Below are 20498 nucleotides of genomic sequence, written 5' to 3'. Positions count from 1 at the left end.
GGCTTCTGGTGCAGGGATTCAGCATGTCAGCTGCCAGTCAGGCCCAAGCCAGGTGAGCCAAGGTATGTGTCTAGATGTGTTGCCCTTTCCCTGTTCTCCCTGAGAATCCCTTCCTGCTTTTGAAGCAGAGCTTGCAAGGATGAGAGCCAGCTCCCAACTGCTGCCAAGGTAGGGAACAGACGGAGGTGATTATTCAGTCAGCTGTCTGGCACCGTCTCACAGGGGGCTCGCCAAGAGGAACAGACAACTTCCCACCTCCACCAGCACGTGTGAAATTGGTGAGGGGGAAGGAGGCAGGAGAGAGAGGAGCAGGGTGAACTGCTAGCCCCCTGACATCGCAGGCTGACTCAGAGCTAGCAAGACAGCGGGGCTGAGGCTGCTTTTAGCTCTTTGGGACCGTGCAGTTGGCAAGGCCAAAGGAGAAGCTCTCTTCATTGGAACAGGTTTGGTTGTGGAATGACCAAGCAAAGAGCAGATCGAGTCAAGCCTACTGTTATTCCTAGTATGCTGCAAGATAACCATGACCACAGCCACAATCCTAAACACACGGAGCAAAAGCCATTGAGCCAGGCAGAAGCAAGGACATTCCCATGCACCTCCAGAATTAGGTGAGCAGTCCTGTACCAGCGTGATGGGTGTCTTTGTAACACCTTCAATGGATTTCTTGGTCGCCCAAGATGATTTAACATTTAGATCTCAAGAACTGCAATGCTAGACTATAGCACAGAGAAGTCTGGGGTCTGTGGTAGTCCATGGTAGAGAAGTCTGTGGTAGTCTGGTCCAGTCAGCTCTATAAGTTGCAGTTCTGGGTTGTGAAGGAAACCTTGGTGATGGCTTCACAGTGAAAAACCCGGGGTGACTTGGCTGTAGTGGATGGACAGGAGAGATGCACTTTGGAGATCAGGCATGTTGCCATCCCAATGGGCCATAGCATGATTTGCTTTGAAGAAGCTTGTAATTCCAGGTGCCTGGCTCTTGCAGCTCATGTGGCCATCTCTGCATGCCTGGAAACTGCATTATGGCACTGACAGTGGTAACTCATTCCATGACCTAGCTATACCTGGGGACCTGCACAACCACCAAGAGTCACTGGAGGGCTCTGGTGATCCCACTGCCTGCCAGCGTGCAGAGAATGAGATGCTGTGTATTCACCCTGGCAGCCTGACACAAGGAGCTGGGCATGGACCCAGAGCAGTCTACTTGATGGATTATTAACCATGTTCTAAATAGGTTTTGGAGCTTCAAACTTCAGTGAGGTCTGAAGAAACTCAGGCTTGAGCAGACTGACAAGGACCACAAATGGGACTGAATTCAGTTTGGGATCCAGGCAGACTTTCTCATTGACTTTTAGCACTTCCAAGCCTGGCTCAAAGCCTGGTGGTTCCTAGAAATGGAGAAGTGGGGAGGAGAGAACTGTAGAAATCCAGTTTAAAAGATAGATCATGATTTTCCTACCATGTCAGTAATAACAAACAATAGTAGTAGGAGCAGACATGAGGTGTCATAGGTTTTTATTTGTTCACTCGTCCCTTTTTCTAACCCTTTTCTTCTCTTTAAAACAAGATTAGTCCTACTGAGCTGATCTCTTACTTGTAAATGTTGCTGCAAGCTCAAAGTTGGCTCAGGAATTAAGCTTTATAAATCAACCCAAGAAAATCCCAGTCAAAATACATCTAAATAGAGATATAACATTCCTGTTGCCAAAGGTCGCATCCATGAAGCCAAAAAACATTCCCCTGCCATGTTTCCACTCCAGAGGTTGCAAAACTGAGCTAATTCTAGAGCACCTGCAGATTAAATTGGCTAGAACCAGCTACAAAAGTGTTCAGTGACTGCTTCATTTAATTTTCAGTGGCCCTAGTACATAGAAGAGAGGAAGAGAATAAGTGACAAGATAAGCATTGCTCCAAGGGGGAATAAGCACAAAGGAATTGTAGAACGCCAGCAACTATAAGCTGGCACTGCTGTGTCCCCCTCAATTGACCATTCCCTTTTAAACCAGCTGAGATGGGATTTCTTTCTTTACCCTAGCAGTGCCCCCTTAGCAAACTGTCCTGTCCAAGACACAGCCACATGGCTTTGTAGCAGATCTGAGGAGCCCTCGACATTTTTTCCCCCAAAAAATGATGTCAAGCCCGGCTGTTTCAGTTTGGCTGCACCTAAATAGAAACAGCCTGCAGGCCTGGTGTCCAAGAGACCGGCATTGCAGGTGCTCATGACCTTTGTTCATTGGGAAGCTGCCTGAATGAGTATGTGGATGCCTGGCTTTGTGGCTCACCCTTTCCTTCCCCACTCCCGTCTCTGCCAAGGCAGTAAGGATGTGCCCTCTACCCAAGATGGCACTAAGGCTGGAGATCCCTAAGAGAGCTTTAGCAGCCCTGTTGCTAAGAGGAGCTGTTTGTTGTAGTAACAGCAGCACAGACTCCAACCCAACTCCTCCTGCCAGCAGAAAGCTTCTCAAAGACTTCTGGCTCCCCCCCAGCTGCAGGCTGCCAGCTCCCCCGTAAGTGTGCCATCCTCTGCAGCCTCGATGCAGGGCAGGGAGGGGTGTCAGAGCCCCCCATGGTTGGGAGAGGAAAGAAGAGGGAGACTGATCTGCCTCTCGGCACCGGCCTCTGCAGAGCGCAGTGGGTGTGGATGTTTGCAGTGCCCAGCCTCCTGGCAACGAACTGGTTAGCATGGATGGAGGGACCTTGCTGGGTGATGCCAGGTTATATCTGGAGCCCAGAGACTTTCCAGGCACCAGCAGCGGCAGCCTGAAGGAGCCAGCCACACGGTTCGGGCTGAGCTGGTAGGAGCAAGGGCAAATACAGGCAGCAGATGGCTTGGTACTACAGGCCATTCTCCTCGACTGTGAGTATCCAGGGCTGCAGACAGGGAGGGGGAACAGTAACCATCCGTGTGTGTGTGTGTGTGTGTGTGTGTAGTGAGCAGTGCCAGATGCAGGTCGGGGGCTGAGCACATGCCACTAGCAATCAACCTGACCTAGCTCAGCCTGGCCCATGACTTCACGGGCACATCTACACAAGACGCTTAATGCATCATAGCCTGACAACACTGTGCAGTAGCACATCACAGCATGGACAGTCTTCTTCGTCTTTGGTATGACATTTTAGGATTACAACATTCATAGATTCATATCTAAATGTGATAAGTGTTCAACTGCTTCAGGGGTAGCTGCGTGGATTGATTTTAGATTGCCATTAAACGGCTTAATCAGGCAATCGTTCACAAGGTGATGCACTGTCTGAAAAATCACATCATAATCACAACCCAGATCTGGGCACAATCTCAGCACGGACAGTGCTAATTTGCTAGTGCACGGTATTATTAGGCTACTGTGCAGTAATGTCACTAAAAAGGCATTTGCCAGTGCTTCTGTGCAATAACTCTAGTTACTGCACCTTTAGTTAGTCCTTTATTAAGCAAGTACTAAATTAAATGTGCAGTAACTATGGGACATTAACGAACATGTAGACATGCGCTGTGTCAAATCTGACCCATCCCTGGATCCCATCCAGTATTTCATCTCTGTGCCGTCAGTGAGTGGGCATTTAATGCTGGCTGATGCAGCGCCCCTCAAAGCAGAGAAGATGCATGAATTAGCAATCATGAACATAAGGAAAACACTGCAGGAAGCCTGCTGGCCACATAGAGACCTTGCAGTTCTCTTTATTATCCATTTCCCAAGCTCGCTTGTGCTGCTGATTGCCATCCCCTCTTTCCTGGTGTGAATTCAACATTGCAGCTTCATTGCTGAGCCCTGCATCACACAGACTCACATGTTGAACCCACTTTCCAGGAGTAGGAATGCAACGTAATCAAATGTTGCTTCCCCTCAGCTAAATACACTTGTACAGCCTTGGCCCTATGAGTATCCCAGCAAAGGATAAATCATTTTGGATAGCTGAGGTTTCAGGGAGCCACGCGCATGTTTCTTGTTCATGCCTATAGACTGGGGCACATTACCCTACTGGGGTCATGGTGAATGAAAGAGAACCAAGGTTCAAGGGCTGGCACTGGATGCCATGCACTGAAGTTAAGGAAACAGAGGCTTTAATAACCATAAAGAAGCAAGAGAGGGGGTAGGTTTGGAGATATCCTCTACTGGATGAACCACGTAGTTGGAAGGGATATTCTTCAGTTCTTGCTTCTTGCATATTTCCTGGACCATCTGGGCTATGGAAATATTACCCTACTAATTAATAGTTAAGAGAACAGAACTGGGAGCTCTGTCATTCTGCTAACATCAGTAAATTTAGGTTTGGTCTGTAACATAGGGCCCAGCCTTTTCTTGCTCCCATTCCTGCTCCTTCAAGATCTCTATGAGGCCCCCACCTTGCAATGTGGTGACCTTCTGTATGCTCCCTTGCAGCTTTTCCAAGGTGACCTGTCCCCCTCAGACCTGGATGCCTTTGCTGAGCCCTTGCCTGATAGCCAGGTACACCCATATGAGAAGGTGGAAAAACCTGTCATCAACGATGAGGACAATTACAGTAGGTATGGGCAGCAGTGTCCCAGCTCAGCCTGGAAATCTCTTCATACTTAGGAACCCCTCCCCAACTCCCCCACGATCCTGCTTGGGCCAGGATATCACGTCACTTGATCTTATCAGTGTTGTGGTTGCTGTTGTCCTCGTTACATGTTATCGTTGTGTAGTTAGTGTTGAAGTCTCGAGAACTGGGCCGCTGGCAAAAGTCACAACCAGGAGTTCCCAACACCAAAGTGTTAGCCAAGGGATCCTAAAGAACGACCATGGGCTCGATTTGGTGGCAAAGATTCAGCCATGCTGATTGTCTACAAGCACAGCCCTAACACATTTTGGCCTAACAAGTACATCTGATCAAGAGTTAAGGCATTTGTACCTGTGACAAGGTAGTCAGACCAACACCATGCAGGCTCCCCTAGGCTGCTACAAAGTTCCCCTGATTTCCAATTTTCCCTTTTACAGTGATCAAAACAAACTACATATTGCATCCTGTACCATGGGCTTGTTTCACATCCTGACCTGGGTATTTCTGTTCCAGCCTTATCATCCTGGTATTGGACTGTCCTGCACTTTATCCAGCCAACTTTCCCTCCCATCTTTTGGTAGGAATGCACATATGGCCCACATGCCAAGTTTTTTTTTATGTGAACAGTTCATGCATCACTCAGGTTTGCTGGTCAGGCCTACTCTGGCCAATGCTTTAGCAAAGTGCTTGTGTGAGCAGCATGTACATTCCCAAGCTGAGGGGTAATGGCAGCATATGAGTTGCCAGGCTGGATCAGACCTTGACTCCTGTGTCTGTTGATGGCCAGTGCCAGATGCTCCAGAGGATGGTGTTATGACTCACAGGGCTGGAAGAAGGGCTATCTGGTCCAATGCCCTGCATGAATGCCACCTCTTAGTCCTCCCTGTCTATTAATTACCCACAGTTTTCTTGAAAACCTCCAAGCATGGTTCTCCCACAACTTCCCTGGGCCATCTGTTTTACTGCCTCCATGTTCTAAGAGTAGGGATTTTTTTCCTAAAATCCAATCTAAATCTGCTTCGCTGTAACTTAAAGCCATTGCCTTGCATCCCAACCTCCAGAGCAGGGAAGAAAAGCTGTTCTCCCTCTTCCTTATGGCAGTCCTTCAGATATCTGAATACTACTGCATCTCCTTTCCTCCAAGCTGAATATACCCAGTTCCTCATATGTCTTGCCTTTCAAACTCCTTTATCATTCCATTTGCCCATCTCTGGACCCATAATTTCTCCACAGCCTTAAAATGGGGAGCCCAGAACTGTACACAGTGAGAACCACCTGCTTTGGGAAATTACGGAAGAAGTCAGCTGTGGAGCAAGTTCCCTTCTGAAATGCTCCCTTCGTTTCTGTCTTGTGAATATTTCTTCTTGACAGCAGGAAATGCTCAGGCTGATTCAAGTCCCTATGCCGTGGGCAGTGTCTGTAGATGCATCTACATGAGACGTTTACTGCAGAGCTGACTAATTAGCTCCACAGTAAATATCTCGGCATCTACATGTGTAAATACAAGTACTGTTCTACTGCGGAGTTCTTCAGTGCATAGCAACACACATGTAGATGCTGACACAGCTGGCTAGGGCATGAGGGTGCTTCAGTGTGGAGCCTGCCTGCCAGCTAGCTGCACAGAGCAGCACCCTCATGTCCCCGCCAGCCTCTCTGCAGCACACTGAGCTGGGTCAGAGCAGCCCAGGGTTGCTCTGACCTGGCTCAACATGCTTCTGTCCCAAGCGTGTGTTCAAATGTGGCACCCAGGAACAATACACTCCGAGACAATATGAGCTGAAGTTTATTGCTTTGCATTAATTGTGCATGTAGATGCGCCCTGCACCACCACTTTTAGCATAGGGACCACACGTCCCAGGTGATTGGGATTTGGCTGGGTTTCTAGGATTCTCCCAGCTAGTTCATAGACCCAACCTGAGAAAGTCATGTTGTCTCTTGCCATGCCCTGCCCAGTTCTCTTCCTTGCCCCCTATGCCTCAACCCTGTCAGTTCTGCAGTGCCTTCTCCAACTGCAGTGTATCCCCCAGCTTCATGGGTGGCACTCTCCTACCCCAGCCCACCCTTTGCCTGCTGTGTCCTCCAAGGTCTTCACTGTCCCTGGGATGGGGATTCTGTTCTATGTTGATCAAAATAGCCCAGTCAGGGAGAGACTGAAGGAGGTGCCTTCTCCAGTTACTTCTTGTTCTGATGGATTTGTGAGTGGTCAAGGCAGGTGACTATCAACCTGACCTGTCGCTTTCTATTCTGTAGACCCCAGAACATCACCAAGGAAGATCAAGATCAGGTAAGTGTCTGAGGAATGGCGATGCCTTGGTTCCATTCCTAGAAGGACAGCAAGGGTGAGAGGCCAGGGAGGGCCAGGGTCATGAATGTAAAGAGAGTACTCTGTGGAGGCTGCTGACCACAAAAATGGATCTTGTGATCCTCTCCTGTGTCCGTCTCCTGGGCTTGTTTACACTGCTAGGTGCCACCACCCATTGCTGGCCTGAATTCAGCACTGCAGCTTCGGTGGTGAGCACTGCATTTTGAAGAGTTACATGCTGAGACCTCTTTCCAGGTGTGGGGATTCAGTGTGATCAAATTTGGGTTCACCCGTACCTAATTGTGCTTTTAAAGCCTGGAGCCTCAGGGCATTCCGGCCAGGAGTAAATCATCTTGGATAGCTGAGGTTTCAGAGAGTCAAACATGTGCTCCATGCTTATGCCTAGAGATCTGGAAACAAGACCGCCCCCCTCCCCCTCCCACCCCTGCTTTGGGTCACAGTGAATCTGAGATAGCCAGGTTTCAGATAACTGGAGCTTTAATATTAAAATTCTTTAATAACCTCCTGAAGGGAACATATGTTCTACATCCCAGCTGTGTGACCAGTGGAGTATTGTCTGTTATGTCTAAGATTTATCCTTGATAAATTGAACACCTACACATCATGCGCAAACAGATCGTTTGCATATGGCATGCGATGTAAATTGATGGGCATTCTGTTTTCCCATAGTGAACAAGAGCACAAGGCAGTGCATTCACCCAGCACTGATCACATATCCAAAAAGGGGGCAGGTGTGCTATTTAGCTAGATTCTTCTACAACTCAACCCTATGATGTCTGAGGCCCTCACAGCACTCCTGGGAGGCAACGTGGTATTGCCCCTGTTTCACTGATGGAAAACTGAGTTACAGAGCAGTGAAGTAGCTTTCTTAAAGTCACAAAGAGTCTGTGACTGAGCTGGAAACACCCTGGCCTGAGGAAAGCTATCACACATGATGCCTACCCTCCTGGCACCAACATTTCACCCGTTCTCTTCCAGATGCATGTGCCAAGTCATGCTGGTGCTTGTGAATCCATGAGGAACCAGGTGTCAGGTTAAAACTCAAGGGGCTGTCAGAGAGTACAGTTAATACAAATGGGAATTTGCCAAGACATTGGTACGGACCCCTCTAGTTGGCATTGAGAGTGTCTGGTGGGATCTTTGGTGACTCCAAGTGCTCATGGGCTTTGGTGTGCATCTCTGCCAAGATGCAGCGTAAGGATCAAAGGGGCCCTGTGAAATGCCAGAGCAGCTGGCCTCATTGGGAATGTAGTGCTGCTTTTAAAACAAGTGTCCTCATGAGAGGACAGGGTGATGAGGGGAGCCTCAGAGAACTGTGCTGAAGGCTTGGTTCGAAGTTATGGACCAGACCTTCAGCTGGAGTAAATACACTGATGTTCACATCAGCCACAGCTCCAGGTCCTGGCCCCTCCAGATCTTTGGAAGGACCCTACCTTGCAGTGTTATGACCTTCTACCTGCTCCCTTGCAGCTCCCCACAAGGGATACCTTCCTCCCGCCTGCTGATGCTGTTGCCAAGATTCTGCCTCTTAACCACAAATTTGCTTACAAGATGACAGAAGACCGGGGCGTTGGCAGCGAGGAGGCCATCAGTAGGTATGGACAGCTCCATCTCACATCAGGCTGGAAAGCTTTTCACACTTAAGGTCCCCTTCCTGGCTGCTCCATTATTGGCCAGCAGCCTCCAGGGCTTGGAGGAGTGTTGCCGAGTAGGATGGACCCTGGGCCCAGTGTCGTGTGTCTGCTAGTGGCCAGTGCTGGAGCTCTAGAGGATGGTGTGAGAGCCACCCCCTCTAGGAAATCATGGAAAAAGTCATCCGTAGGGAGAGTTTCCCCCTGAACCTACTCCTCCTTCATATGAATGTTCCTTGTGGTAAGGAGGCCTCCTTGCTGACTCCAGCCCCCTGTACCAGAGGCAGTGTCTGTGCTGCCTTCCCAATGCATCTGTCCTGCATCCGCTTATAATCCCCCAGGTTAGGACAACGTTCTTGAGTCCTGATCTGCTATGCTGAGCCAAGGGAGTGAGCTGTATGGAAGTGGGCACATCCAAGCTGCTGAGCTGTGACCTGGTATCTACTAATGACAAACTACTGCATTAACATGGGGACCACATCTCCCAGGTGATGGAGTGTGGGCTGGGTCTCTCCCAGCATCCCAGCTAGTGCGTAGACCTAGTTTCATAGTTTCTAGGGTTGGAAGGGACCTGAGTAGATCATCTAGTCTGACCCCCTGCCATGGCAGGAAAGAGTACTGGGGTCAAACGACCCCGGCAAGGTGTCCATCCAGCCTCCTCTTAAAGACCCCCAGGGTAGGAGCCAGCACCACTTCTCCTGGAAGTTGGTTCCAGATCCTAGCTGCCCTGACAGTGAAGTAGCACCTCCTAATGTCTAGCCTGATTCTACCCTCTGCCAGCTTGTGACTGTTCTTCCTGGTCACTCCTGGTCGTGCTCAGGGGAACAAGGACTCCCCCAATGCTGGCTGGTTCCCCCTCACTAGTTTGTAACAGGCCACCAGGTCCCCCCTCAGCCTTCTCTTCTGGAGGCTGAACAGGTTCAGGTCCCGTAGCCTCTCCTCATAGGGCTTGCCCTGCTGCACCCTGATCATGTGAGTGGCCTCTTCTGGACCCTCTCCATGTTGTCCACATCCCTCCTGAAGTGTGGCACCCAGAACTGGACGCAGTACTCCAGCTGCGGCCTGACCAGTGCCGCATACAGGGGGAGGATCACCTCCTTGGACCTGCTCGAGATGCATCTGTGGATGCATGACAAGGTATGGTAGGCCTTCCTGACTGCATCCCCACACTGCCGGCCCATGTTCATCTTGGAGTCAATGATGACTCCAAGATCCTTTTCTGCCTCTGCACTGACAAGAAGGGGGTTCCCCAGCCTGTAGGTATGATGCCAGTTTTTCCTCCCCAGGTGCAGCACTTTGCACTTGTCAGTGTTGAATCCCATCCTAGTCTCATCCACCCACCCCTGTAACCTGTCTAGGTCTGATTGCAGCCTATTCCTCCCTTCTAGCGTGCCCACTTCCCCCACATCTTAGTGTCATCAGCAAATTTGAACAGGGTGCTTTTTACCCTCTCATCTAAGTCACTGATGAAGATGTTGAACAGTGAGGGCCCAAGGACCGAGCCCTGGGGGACCCCACTGCCCACATCCCTCCAGGCCAAAAATGACCTGTCCACCACCACTGTCTGGGTGCGGCCCTCCAGCCAGTTGGCGACCCAATTGACTGTGTGGGTGTTGACACCACAGTCCACCAGTTTCTTAATGAGAACAGGGTGAGACAGTGTCGAAGGCCTTCCGAAAGTCCAGGAAGACTATGTCTTCTGCTACCCCTGCATCTAAGGATTTGGTGATCTGATCATAGAAGGCCACCAGGTTGGTCTGACAGGACCTGCCGCTAATGAACCTGTGTTGGTTGCCCCTAAGCGTGATCTCCCCTGCTGGCCCCTCGTGGATATGCAGTTATTTCTTGCTCTGAGAGACTTGTGAGTGGCTAAGGCAGGTGACTCCAACCATGACCTTTTGCTTTCTGTTCTGTAGACCCCGGGATGTCATCACGCACCAACAGGATCAGGTGAGTGTCTGAGAAATGGGGATGCTTGTTTCTATGCCTAGAAGGGCTGTGATGGTAAGAATCCCGGGAGGGCAAAGGAAAAGCTGGAAATAAGGGCAAATGGGCCTTGTAGACCTGGTACAGCCCAGCTCTAACTGACCAAACCAGGGAAGGGGTGAGATGGGTCTGGGAAAAATTCCCCCCTGCGGGTTGGACCTCTTGAGGTCCCTTCTAGTCCCACTTCTCTATGATTTTATGAAATGAGCTGCCTGACCCCATGGGGCTGGGACAGCAATGAGGGCCCAAACCCAGTAAGAAAATTGCTGGGCATCTGCAGTGCCTGGTCGCATGGATTGGCAGGAGTCCTGTTGCTTTTTTATGGCTGCTGGCTGCTTTGAGTTGAGCTGGAATGAGCATTTACAACCCAAATAGCCTGGCTGTCATCCAATTGCCGGGCCCTCTTCCATGTTGTGTTGCTTCTGCCTGACTGTTGCAGGGAGGGTTCAGTGAACTGAATGGAATATTATAATTCACCAGGACAACCCTGAAAACAGGATGTTGTTCTGTCGATAACCAAGAAGAGGGTTGTCCAGCTGGTAACCCATGGACAAGCAAGGAGTTAACATGCAGCCATGAGGCTCCCACCCAGCTGCTGCTGTCCCCAGGCTCCCACCTGGCCACTGCTGCCCCTTGCACTCCAGCTGCAGCAGCCAGGGTCTTGGAGCTCCTCCTCTCTTCCTGCCCACCCCAGACTGACCAGGGGAGCTAGCTGCCTGCAACAGCTGTGCTGTGTGGTCTCATGGGAGAGCCCACAGGGACCTGCATGGGAGTGGGGATGCCCAGTGGGGTGGAGGAGTGCCAGCCCACCCATGCGCTTGGTGCAGCCTTGGGGACCCATGGACCCTACTAAAGCAGTCCCTACAGTGTGTACCTCCTGTTGGTGCAGCTCATGGTGTGTGAGACCCCTCAGATGCTTAGCAGCTGGACAGCCCTGACCTAGAACAAATTAGCTTGACAGCAGGCAGGGCTGGGCTGTCGTTGAAATGAAAGCCTGAAGTTTCATGTTGGGGCTTGGTCCAAATTTTACAGAGTTAGGTGAGGCTTTTCTGCTGCCTTTAGCTGCCGTTTTTTTATCAGCCTTTCAGAACAACTAGTGCAATATACCCACTGCCCCGCACACAGGTGCCAGTAAATAACCTACGAAAGCAAGGGATGGGATAGACCAGTGGCACTGCCTACAGAAAGCATATGAGTTCATCACCAGCCCTTCCTAAAATTATACTAACCTTGTCATCGGAAGTGCACAAAAAAGGACACAGACATGGAAGCTTTGGATCTCGCTCCAACAGGAACCAAGGAAAAGAGACTAATAAATGGGAGGGGTAACCCCACTCTGGGCTGGGATTCACCAGATGTAGAATCTAGGCCAGTGATTTTCAACCTATAGTCCACAGACCCCTGGGTGTCCACCGGCTATGTCTAATGGGCCCACAAAAGATGACCATGATCAATCAAAAGTATGTGAATACCCGCATTTACAATTCAAAGGGCTCTGCACCTCCATTTGAAATATTGTAGGGGTCTGCAAATGGAAAAAGGTTGAAAACAGCTGAAAAATATTCAGTGTCTTGGCATTTACAATGAAATGCTTCTCTCTGCCGGAAAAAGTAGGAATTGCAGGATCATCCTTCAGGATTTATCAGGAAGGGAACTGAGTTGAGCTGCCATGAACCAGGATGTTTTGTTGCTTCACACACATTCATGCTGTTGAAAGTTTTTTCTTTTCCCCTCTGAAATGGACTGAACAAAAAAAGAAAAAGAAAAGAAATTTCTCTTGAAACGGCCTTCTGAAAAACAAATGTATTTGGGGTCGATTGAAAGAGTTTTCTCTGATTATTTCCACTGACCTCAGTTGAAATGAAATGAAAGGTCATTTTGAAATGGAAAGTCGAGATGCTCCATTCCAGAGAAGTGGAAATGGTGCCCTTTGACCTGGGAGATTTGCTTTGTTTTCAGTTAGTTATGTTGCAACAACTACCACTCATTGCAATCACTACTTTTCCTCAAAATGTTTTGCTTTTGATCAGTCAAACTTTCTGATGGAAATTGTTCCACTAGACATTTATTTTCTCCAGCTTTTGACTGGATGGCTGCTGTCCCAGTCAACCGAGTGTATCATTTGATACCGGTCAGTGAGGGCTCACAGGGGCTGGTGGAATTGTGTCTTGAGGAACGCAGGTGTTGTTCGGAGGGAAGGGTAATGGTCTAAAGGTGCATCCTGCTCTTGTAAGCCTCCTGGCCCCAGGACAAAAGGTTTCCCTATTTTAGAAAAGCAAGCAGTAAATGTGGTATTGTGCCTTATTTTGGATTTGGGGCAGTGGGAGGTAACTGAAGAGGCAGGGAAGAAAGAGGAGTGACAGAAAGGTCAAACTAGCTAGTCTGGCTCTGTCTCGGCTGTATGTGCTTGAGTCTGACTGTCTTTGGTAGGGCAGATCTCAACTTGGGAAAAGAAAAGTCTCTTGCACTGTTTTTCTGTTGGGGGCCAGGGAGATCCCCTTAAGTTGTCAGTTGTGGTAAGGGATTGAAGCTATAGCAAAGCTGGTTTAGTTGGGGGAGCAGGGAAAAACTTTTCACTGTTGGAAGTGTGGGGCAGTGGAATCAGCTGCCTCAGGGATTTGTGGCCTCCTCATCACTGGCGGTGTTCAAGAAGAGGTTGGACAGCCACTGATCAGGGATGATCCAGGCATCGCTATACCTACCTTTTACTGCGGGTGTTTTCCATGCCTCTGGGCTTTGCTGGTTTCCTTGTGGGGCTGAGAGGGAATTTCCACCCCCTCTCCTCCCTGCTGCTACATGTCAGGGCTTTCTTAAGACTTCCTCAAAGGCATTGGGTGTTGGCTGCAGCCCAGGCTGAGGATTTTAGCTGGGGTGTGCCAGTGCTCCTGCTGGGACTTCAACCTGGAGGTTCGTGGCTAGAGGGTCTCGTCTCTCCCCTCAGGGTCAGACCGATTTTCATATTTGAGGTCACAAAGGAATTTTACCCTGTAGTCAGGTTGGTATGGGCTGGGAGGGGTTTTGCCTTCCTTTGTAGTTGGGGACGTGGTCCTCTTCCTGGGATCTTTTTGAGTGTATATTAAAAACCTGTATAGGATATTGGCTACTATGGTCCCCCTGCTTTATCTGTGACAGGTTAGGGTCTTAAGTCTGGTTTTGAGTGAGGGCTGACTGTAATTCTGCTAATAGATTGGATGATGGATATGTATGGGATGATTTGAGTAGGGATGATCCTGCCTCAGTCAGGAGGTTGGACTAGATGACCTGTGAAGATCCCTTCCAGCCCTGCTTCTCTCTGATTCTGGGAACCCAGGGCTCGGTATTTGTTTAGCTGGGGTCTCATCCAGGGGTAGAAGATGCTGCATCTGACTTCAGACTAACACAGCCACCTAGCTCTCTTTGGGACGTGACAGAGATGCAAACAGGCAGAAGGAATAGCCAGGGATCAAAGAAACTGGGAGGTGATTGGGAGAAGGGGGTTTAGGGTAAAAGCACTTCCAGTGACATCAGCAAGTGACGTCTGAACAATATGGCCAGAACTCAAGTTCATTAGGGCAGTATAGACAGAGTTGGGGTTCAAGTGCAGGGGTCTTACCCAGCTCAGACCAGCAAACCTCTTTTGGCCAACCTGGGAGGAGGCAGCACATTGAACTAATTCCGTGCAGGCCTGGCCGGTTGATGCATGAAGCCCAGGCCACAGCTGATCCGATACCTCTGGCTGCAGATTGCACATTGCTGTGGGCTGACATGGGAGCCACACAGGAGCCAGAACACAGCAGTGAGAGGCACCATTTCAAAAGCACCATTGCCTGAAGCCATCAAGGGAGCCAAGATGGGTTTCAGGCCCCAGGGAACCTGGTCACCTGGGTCTGCCATGACATAACCCATGTCTCAGCCAACAGGGCTGTGGAGGTAACACTAGAGACAACCTTTGGGCCCCCTCCATGAGGTTCAGTGCAGCCTCAAGGCCCCCTTGCTCTCACTACAGCAAGGAGGTTAAACTCACCCAGCCCCATAGGCCACAGGGCTCCGCAGGACCTGGATCTAGACCCACCTGTCAGCAGGGCAAGCAGTGACCGTGACAGTCAGTGGCATCAGGGAGCTTCAGGGGTTACTACAGCCATCGCTCACCCTCGCTGCCAACACACATCCCCACTATGGCTCCATACCCTTGATTGCAGTGGTAGTCCCCAGCCCCACTCACCCTGCCCCCAAATTCCTGGCCCCTTGAGGACCTTCACAGCCCATCTGTTTGACACCCCTGCCCTAGTAAAAGGCTCTTGCAGATTTAATGGAAAATCCCAACCCTTTGAATGAGTATTTTTCTAACACTCCCATGAGGAATCCCTTGCTGTGGGTAAAACTCTACAGGGTGGGGAGTCATCAACCCTGCAGAAAGACACCTATTTGCTATGAAATGCTGGGGGTTGTATAGACCTCTCTTGGCTTCTTCCCTCTTCATAAGGGGACTTCTTCGTAAGGGACCCCCTGAAGTAATACTTTTTAAGGCATGTGTGGGGTCTGTGAGCGTTGCTTCCATGTAGAAGTCCTCACAGGGAGTGGGTAAAAGATCTACTACTGCTGTCAACCAGTCATTTGCTTCTTCATAAGGGACCTCCCTGGAATAGTACTGTGTGCTGCAGTGTAAGCCGGGGGAGGAGAGTTGCAATGCTTGGCAGCGTCTCTGGAACGTGAGCCCCCGCTAAGCTAACCCAGTCAACCGAGAGCTAATCAGTCCCCCATCCGTGATGTGCGTCCATGGGGTTGGCATGCCTCACTTGAAGGAGAGGAACTCATGCTTTCCAGCCTATCCTCTCCATTGTTTTAAAACAAACAGGCCTCCCCCAAGGCTCTGCAACCCAGGCTAAGGCAGCATCCACCTCGAAGGCCAGCAGCAAGGCCAAGTGCCTGTGAATTCAGCAGTGTTGGCACAGAGACAGATCTGTCATGGTCATTTCTCCCCGAGGCCGTGAGAAGTGCAGCTGTGACAGCTGATAGAAGGGCTTGCAGATCGGCCACTTCCTCCTTACGACCAAGCCCCAGCTACCTGCAGACCCTGCTGCTTGCCTGACAACTAGGTACAGACTGTTGCTTCACACCATGTTTCATCAAACTCTTTCACCAGCACAAATGCAGGGACCTTCCAAGATGATCAATATTTAGCTTTTGAGGCCAGAAGCAACCATTATGGCTGTTTTCGCTGAGCTCCTGTCACAGAACCTCACCTGGGGATGGCCTGAAGCAAGTCTCCAGAGTCAGCTGGAGCCATTGCAGGCAGTGAATTGCCCAGTGTTCAAACAAGCCTACTTTACCCAAAGACCCAGGCTGGTCTGTATCACTGCCCCATCCTTGTCATTAGTTACCACTCTGCTGGTTTTGTTTGATGGGGCTTCGGCTGGGGTAGGCAGCCAAGATTAAGGGAGATGCTTCCCATGTACTGCATGCATTGTCCCCAAGGAGAACACCTTTGGAGTCTGATCCTCAGTGGAATTATTCCTGAGTTTCAGTGGCTGGGATCAGACTTAGATTTTCCCCTTGCACTACATTTGCCATAATGAAGGAACAAGGAACAGGGATGAATTACAGAACAAGGAGGAATGGTTTCAAGTTGCAGCAAGGGAAGTTTAGCTTGGTTACCAGGAAAAACATTCTCACGAGGAGGGTAGTAAAGCACTGGAACAGGTTACCCAGAGAGGTGATGGATTCTCCATCCTTGGAGATTTTTAAGGCCCAGCTCGACAAAACCCTGGCTGGAATGATCTAGGCAGGGATGGTCCTGCTTTGAGCAGGGGGTTGAACTAGATGATCTCCTGAGGTCTCTTCCAACCCTATTTTTCTATGATTCTATAATATGTATCAGGGCCCAGACCTAACTTACATTCACACAGATTGGGGAAAAGCAATTTTCATGGGCAGATATGGTAGATATACTCCTCAGAGCAGGTGTGGTGATATTTGAGGGCCTGGCTGTAATTTACAGCTTCTTGATGTGTTTAACATGGTTCCCGGTTTTGTGGAGGTACGTATGCCTGCTACCTGCCTACAACGTGGCAGAAGGAATGTGCCTGAGAGGCTGTACTGAGTGAAAACCAAATGGCAGTGTCTTGGGGATGCCGTGCTCATCCCTGCAATGTGCCACAGCCTCAGATTTAGCACCCACCAAGACCTCTGAGATTTAGGTCACGTTCAAACTCACCAGCAGAAAAGCTGTGGGTGGACACACTTTTAAGACTTGGTATCATGTTTTGGGTCTGCAAGTGAGTGTTGCTTCCATCTAGAAATCCTCATAGAGAGTGAATAAGAGATCTGCTATTATTTCCAGCCAGTCATAGCTCCTATGGTGCCCATCTGCATTTCAGCAACAGCTGGAGCAGGCCTCTAGTCCTAAGAATGTCCTGGGCTGCTTCTAGTAACTGCCTCTGTTTTGCATCACTGGAGGGTTATTACTAAGCTTCTCTGCCCATCCTTAATAATGCTTCTAATCCAGGGGCAAGTGGGTATTTAAACATCTTCTCCAGAAGGCAGGGTTTGCAAGAATGGGCCAATGCACTCCAAGCATTCAGCTCCTCCCAGGGTTCCTTTTCTCTGCTGCCATGTTGCTATCATCCTGTACCACCCCAGTGGACTGTGAGTCGTGTCCCCCAGAATGCCCCTAGCTCTTTAGGGTGCATTGGTCTTGGACCTGCATGGACACATTACAGCAGGTGTCTCTGCCTGTGCGTGGCTGGGTGGGTGACCAGGAGCCTTGTGAAGAGTAGCAATGCAACAGGTGTGTTCCCCTTGGAGGTATCAGGGAATCACAGGGATGCTGGGACCCAAAACACAAGGAGGTGTAATTAGTATAGTGCTGGAAGCCGTACTGGAGGGGGAGCGCTGGGTGGTATCAAACAGTTAATCTGTCTCTGGATGGCTGAAGCATTTGGCAAGCAGCCTCTTCTCTCCTCCAGCTCTGACCTTGGTGAGAGCGCACATGCTACCCTTGGCTAACTCCACTGGTCTTGCTTTGGTAAAAGCCATTCCTCAGATAGGGCTTTGAGCCCGCCCTTGCCCTTACTGCAAACCAAGGCAAGGTTATCGCCTCCCCTGAAAAAGCTGCTGTGCATGCACAGGTTGGAGGCTGGGGAGAGAATTTGGACTGTTCTCTCACCCATGTCTTCTTAAAGGAGCACCAGGGGCCAGATGTTGTTCCCAGTGAGCAGCTCCCACTGCTGGTGTTACTCTGGAATTACGCTAGCAAGAGACGTCCTTTCAGCTCCAGTCCCTCAAGTGCCCCAGAGTTTAATATATCAAATCTCTACCCTCATTTAGCCACGCTGGGCATGTCTACACACGCATTAATTCCAGCTTAAATTTACTGCACAGTAAATTACTGCACAGTAAGCAGGAATAGGCCGGCATCTACACATGGAGACATTAAGGCACATTAATTCTGTGTGTGGACTGACTTGGGACCCAAGTCAGTCCACACACACAGTGTTACTGTGCAGTGAGGCATCTACATGTGCATTACTGCTCAATAAGTCATCGGACGTAAATTTGATACCTGCATGACTCAGGTATCAAATTTATGCTCAAGTTGCCATATTTACTATGCAGTATGGGCATACACGTGTAGATGCACACCCATACTGCGCAGTAATTTTGGTTACTGTGCAGTAAATGTACACGTGTAGATGAGCCCACTGTTGCTCTTCTGTGGTTCCTTCAGGCTCTTTGGTATGTGTTCATTGGCTCAGGAAAAGATTTGTGGAGCAGCAGATAGGCGTCAGTGTGATCTAGGGATCAGAGCATTGGACTGAGAGTGGCACCACACCTCAGTTTTACTGCTGACTTTGACCAGGCCGTGGCCAATCACTTTGTGCCTCAGTTTCCCCACCTCTGAAATAGGGGTTGTAACGTTTAGCTGCAGATCACAGAGCACTTACAAATTGTGAGAATTATTCATAAGCCTTCGGGTGGAGACGGGACCTGCTTTTGATCATCTTATCTGACCTCCAACAATCCACAGACCAGAGAACTCACCCGGTAATTCTTGCACTGAGCCTAGTAGTGGGAGCTGGTTGAGAAACAGGACTTCTGCTTTGTGTTACCAATTGAGGTTGTAGTGTCTGTTTTTTTTATAGTTTCATTCCAAAGCAAAAAAACCTTTTCATTTTATTGCACACAGGTAAGGGAGGAAGGTGAAATGGGGTCTGTGTGCCCCCATTTAGCCAAAAGATCAGTGATATTAGCAGCCTTGCTGCTTTTGGGCAACCTCGCTTTGCCTAATTTGACTTGAGCTTGTCTCCAACACCCATCAGAGCTCCTTTACTACCAGGCTTTGGCTATTCCATTATTTTGAGTATTCCTACTATTCCTTCCTGGACCTGAGAAGCCTTTCCTTTGTGTTGAAACAAATACATTTTCTGTAAAGACTTTTTGCTTTCAACAAATTGGCATTTTTACAGTGAAAAACCATTTCAATGACCTCTACCCAAACAGCCAACTCTGCCAATAACTTGTGTCTGAGATAGCGCGTGTCTTTTTGAATGAACCAGCGATGACCTCAAGTGATGAAAAATCAATAGCTTCTGTAGGCCAGTTGTGCCAGTGATGAATGACCCCCAGGGGTCAAATTTTGCACCTTCTTTCTAGCCTAAATCTGTCTAGCTTTGGTTTTCAACCACTGGATCTCATTATGATAAAGAGCCCTCTGCTCCCAGAAACTGCCTTCCCATGGAGGTGTTATGATAGGCTCACTTAACAGAGCTAGAGGGGCCATAAGTACAGCCTGCTTTGGTGTGAGCCCTCTCATTGCAGTATGAAGACAAACCATTTGTGGGCTACATTGCACCAGTCATCAGAGCAGCCCTTGTGGGGCTGGGGAAGAGGAATTGATGGGGAAGAGCCTGCTCTGTGATGTGTTCAGAGCACAAAGCACTGCAGAGGGACTATCTGCTAATTTATTAAGCGCCGTATGGCTGTAGCAACATGATTGGTGGAGGGATGCAGTAGTTGGTGCCCTCGACGCTCATTCCCAAAGGCAGTCAGGAGAACGAAGGGCAAGGCCAGAGATGAAGCCAGGAGAGGAATATGTTGTGAGCTGCCCACTAAATCTGAGATTTCATAGATTTCATAGACATCAGGGCTGGAAGGGACCTCGGGAGATCATCGAGTCCAGCCCCCTGCCCAAAGGGCAGGAAGTCAGCTGGGGTCATAGGATCCCAGAAAGATAAGCATCCAATTTACTCTTGAAGGTGTTCAATGTAGGTGCTTGAACCACCTCTGATGGCAGACTTCCAGACCTTGGGGGCTCGGACGGTAAAGAAATTCTTCCTTATGTCCAGCCTGAAACGGTTTTGCAGGAGTTTATGACTGTTCGACCTCGTCATCCCTTGGGGCGCTCTGGTGAACAGACTTTCCCCCAGATCCTGGTGGTCACCCCTGATAAACTTATAGGTGGCCATCAGATCACCCCTGAGCCTACGCTTTTCCAGGCTAAAGAGTCCCATGTCTCTCAGCCTATCATCGTAAGATCTGTTTTCCTGACCTCTGATCATGCGCGTGGCTCTCCTCTAGATGGCCCTTCCTAAGCCACTGTCTTGTTGGGAGCCTTCGAGAGATGGAGCTGGGTGTGAAGATGCCATCCCTGCCATGGCACGAGCTTGAAAAATCAGAGCCCAAGCATTGCCATGTTCTCAGGTCTGGTCCTGTCGCTCAGTGGGTCACATGATGATGGGTTAAGAGCTGCAGGGAAGGGTGCATGAAGGGTCACTGGCAGATGCACAGAGCATGAGGAAGTAGGATATAGGAGTGGAACATGCCAAGCTAATAAACACAGCTATGTTGTTTGTCCTGACTGCAATTTTGATATGGGGTGCATCACACTAGTGAGGGGCTCACTGAGACCTGCTCATGCCAGGTGGGGATAGGAGGAGGATGGTGGGGGCGGAAGATGATGACTGACCTCAGAGGAAGGGTGTGAAATGAGATGGGGCTGCTTGGCTGTGGGCAACTCTGCCAAGCAAGGCTGGGAGTAACTGACTCTTGTCCTAACATGATGTGAAG

The 20498-nt window shown here is 49.6% G+C and overlaps 1 protein-coding gene across 1 annotated transcript in view; it reads left to right on the top strand.

Annotated features, from left to right (window-relative positions):
- Nucleotides 1-20498, top strand: part of CCDC33 (coiled-coil domain containing 33) — a 213635-nt gene that overhangs the window by 179933 nt on the left and 13204 nt on the right. The window contains exons 15-18 of the mRNA XM_090029238.1: nucleotides 4376-4500; nucleotides 6765-6798; nucleotides 8308-8432; nucleotides 10385-10418. Coding sequence (XP_089885364.1) covers nucleotides 4376-4500; nucleotides 6765-6798; nucleotides 8308-8432; nucleotides 10385-10418 — 318 coding nt within the window. The remainder of the gene's footprint in view (nucleotides 1-4375; nucleotides 4501-6764; nucleotides 6799-8307; nucleotides 8433-10384; nucleotides 10419-20498) is intronic.

The sequence above is a fragment of the Crocodylus siamensis genome, chromosome 15, assembly GCF_052110815.1.
Source record: "Crocodylus siamensis isolate JL-2025a chromosome 15, ASM5211081v1, whole genome shotgun sequence".
Taxonomy (NCBI): Eukaryota; Metazoa; Chordata; order Crocodylia; family Crocodylidae; genus Crocodylus; species Crocodylus siamensis.
This window is presented reverse-complemented; position numbering and strand designations above follow the sequence as displayed.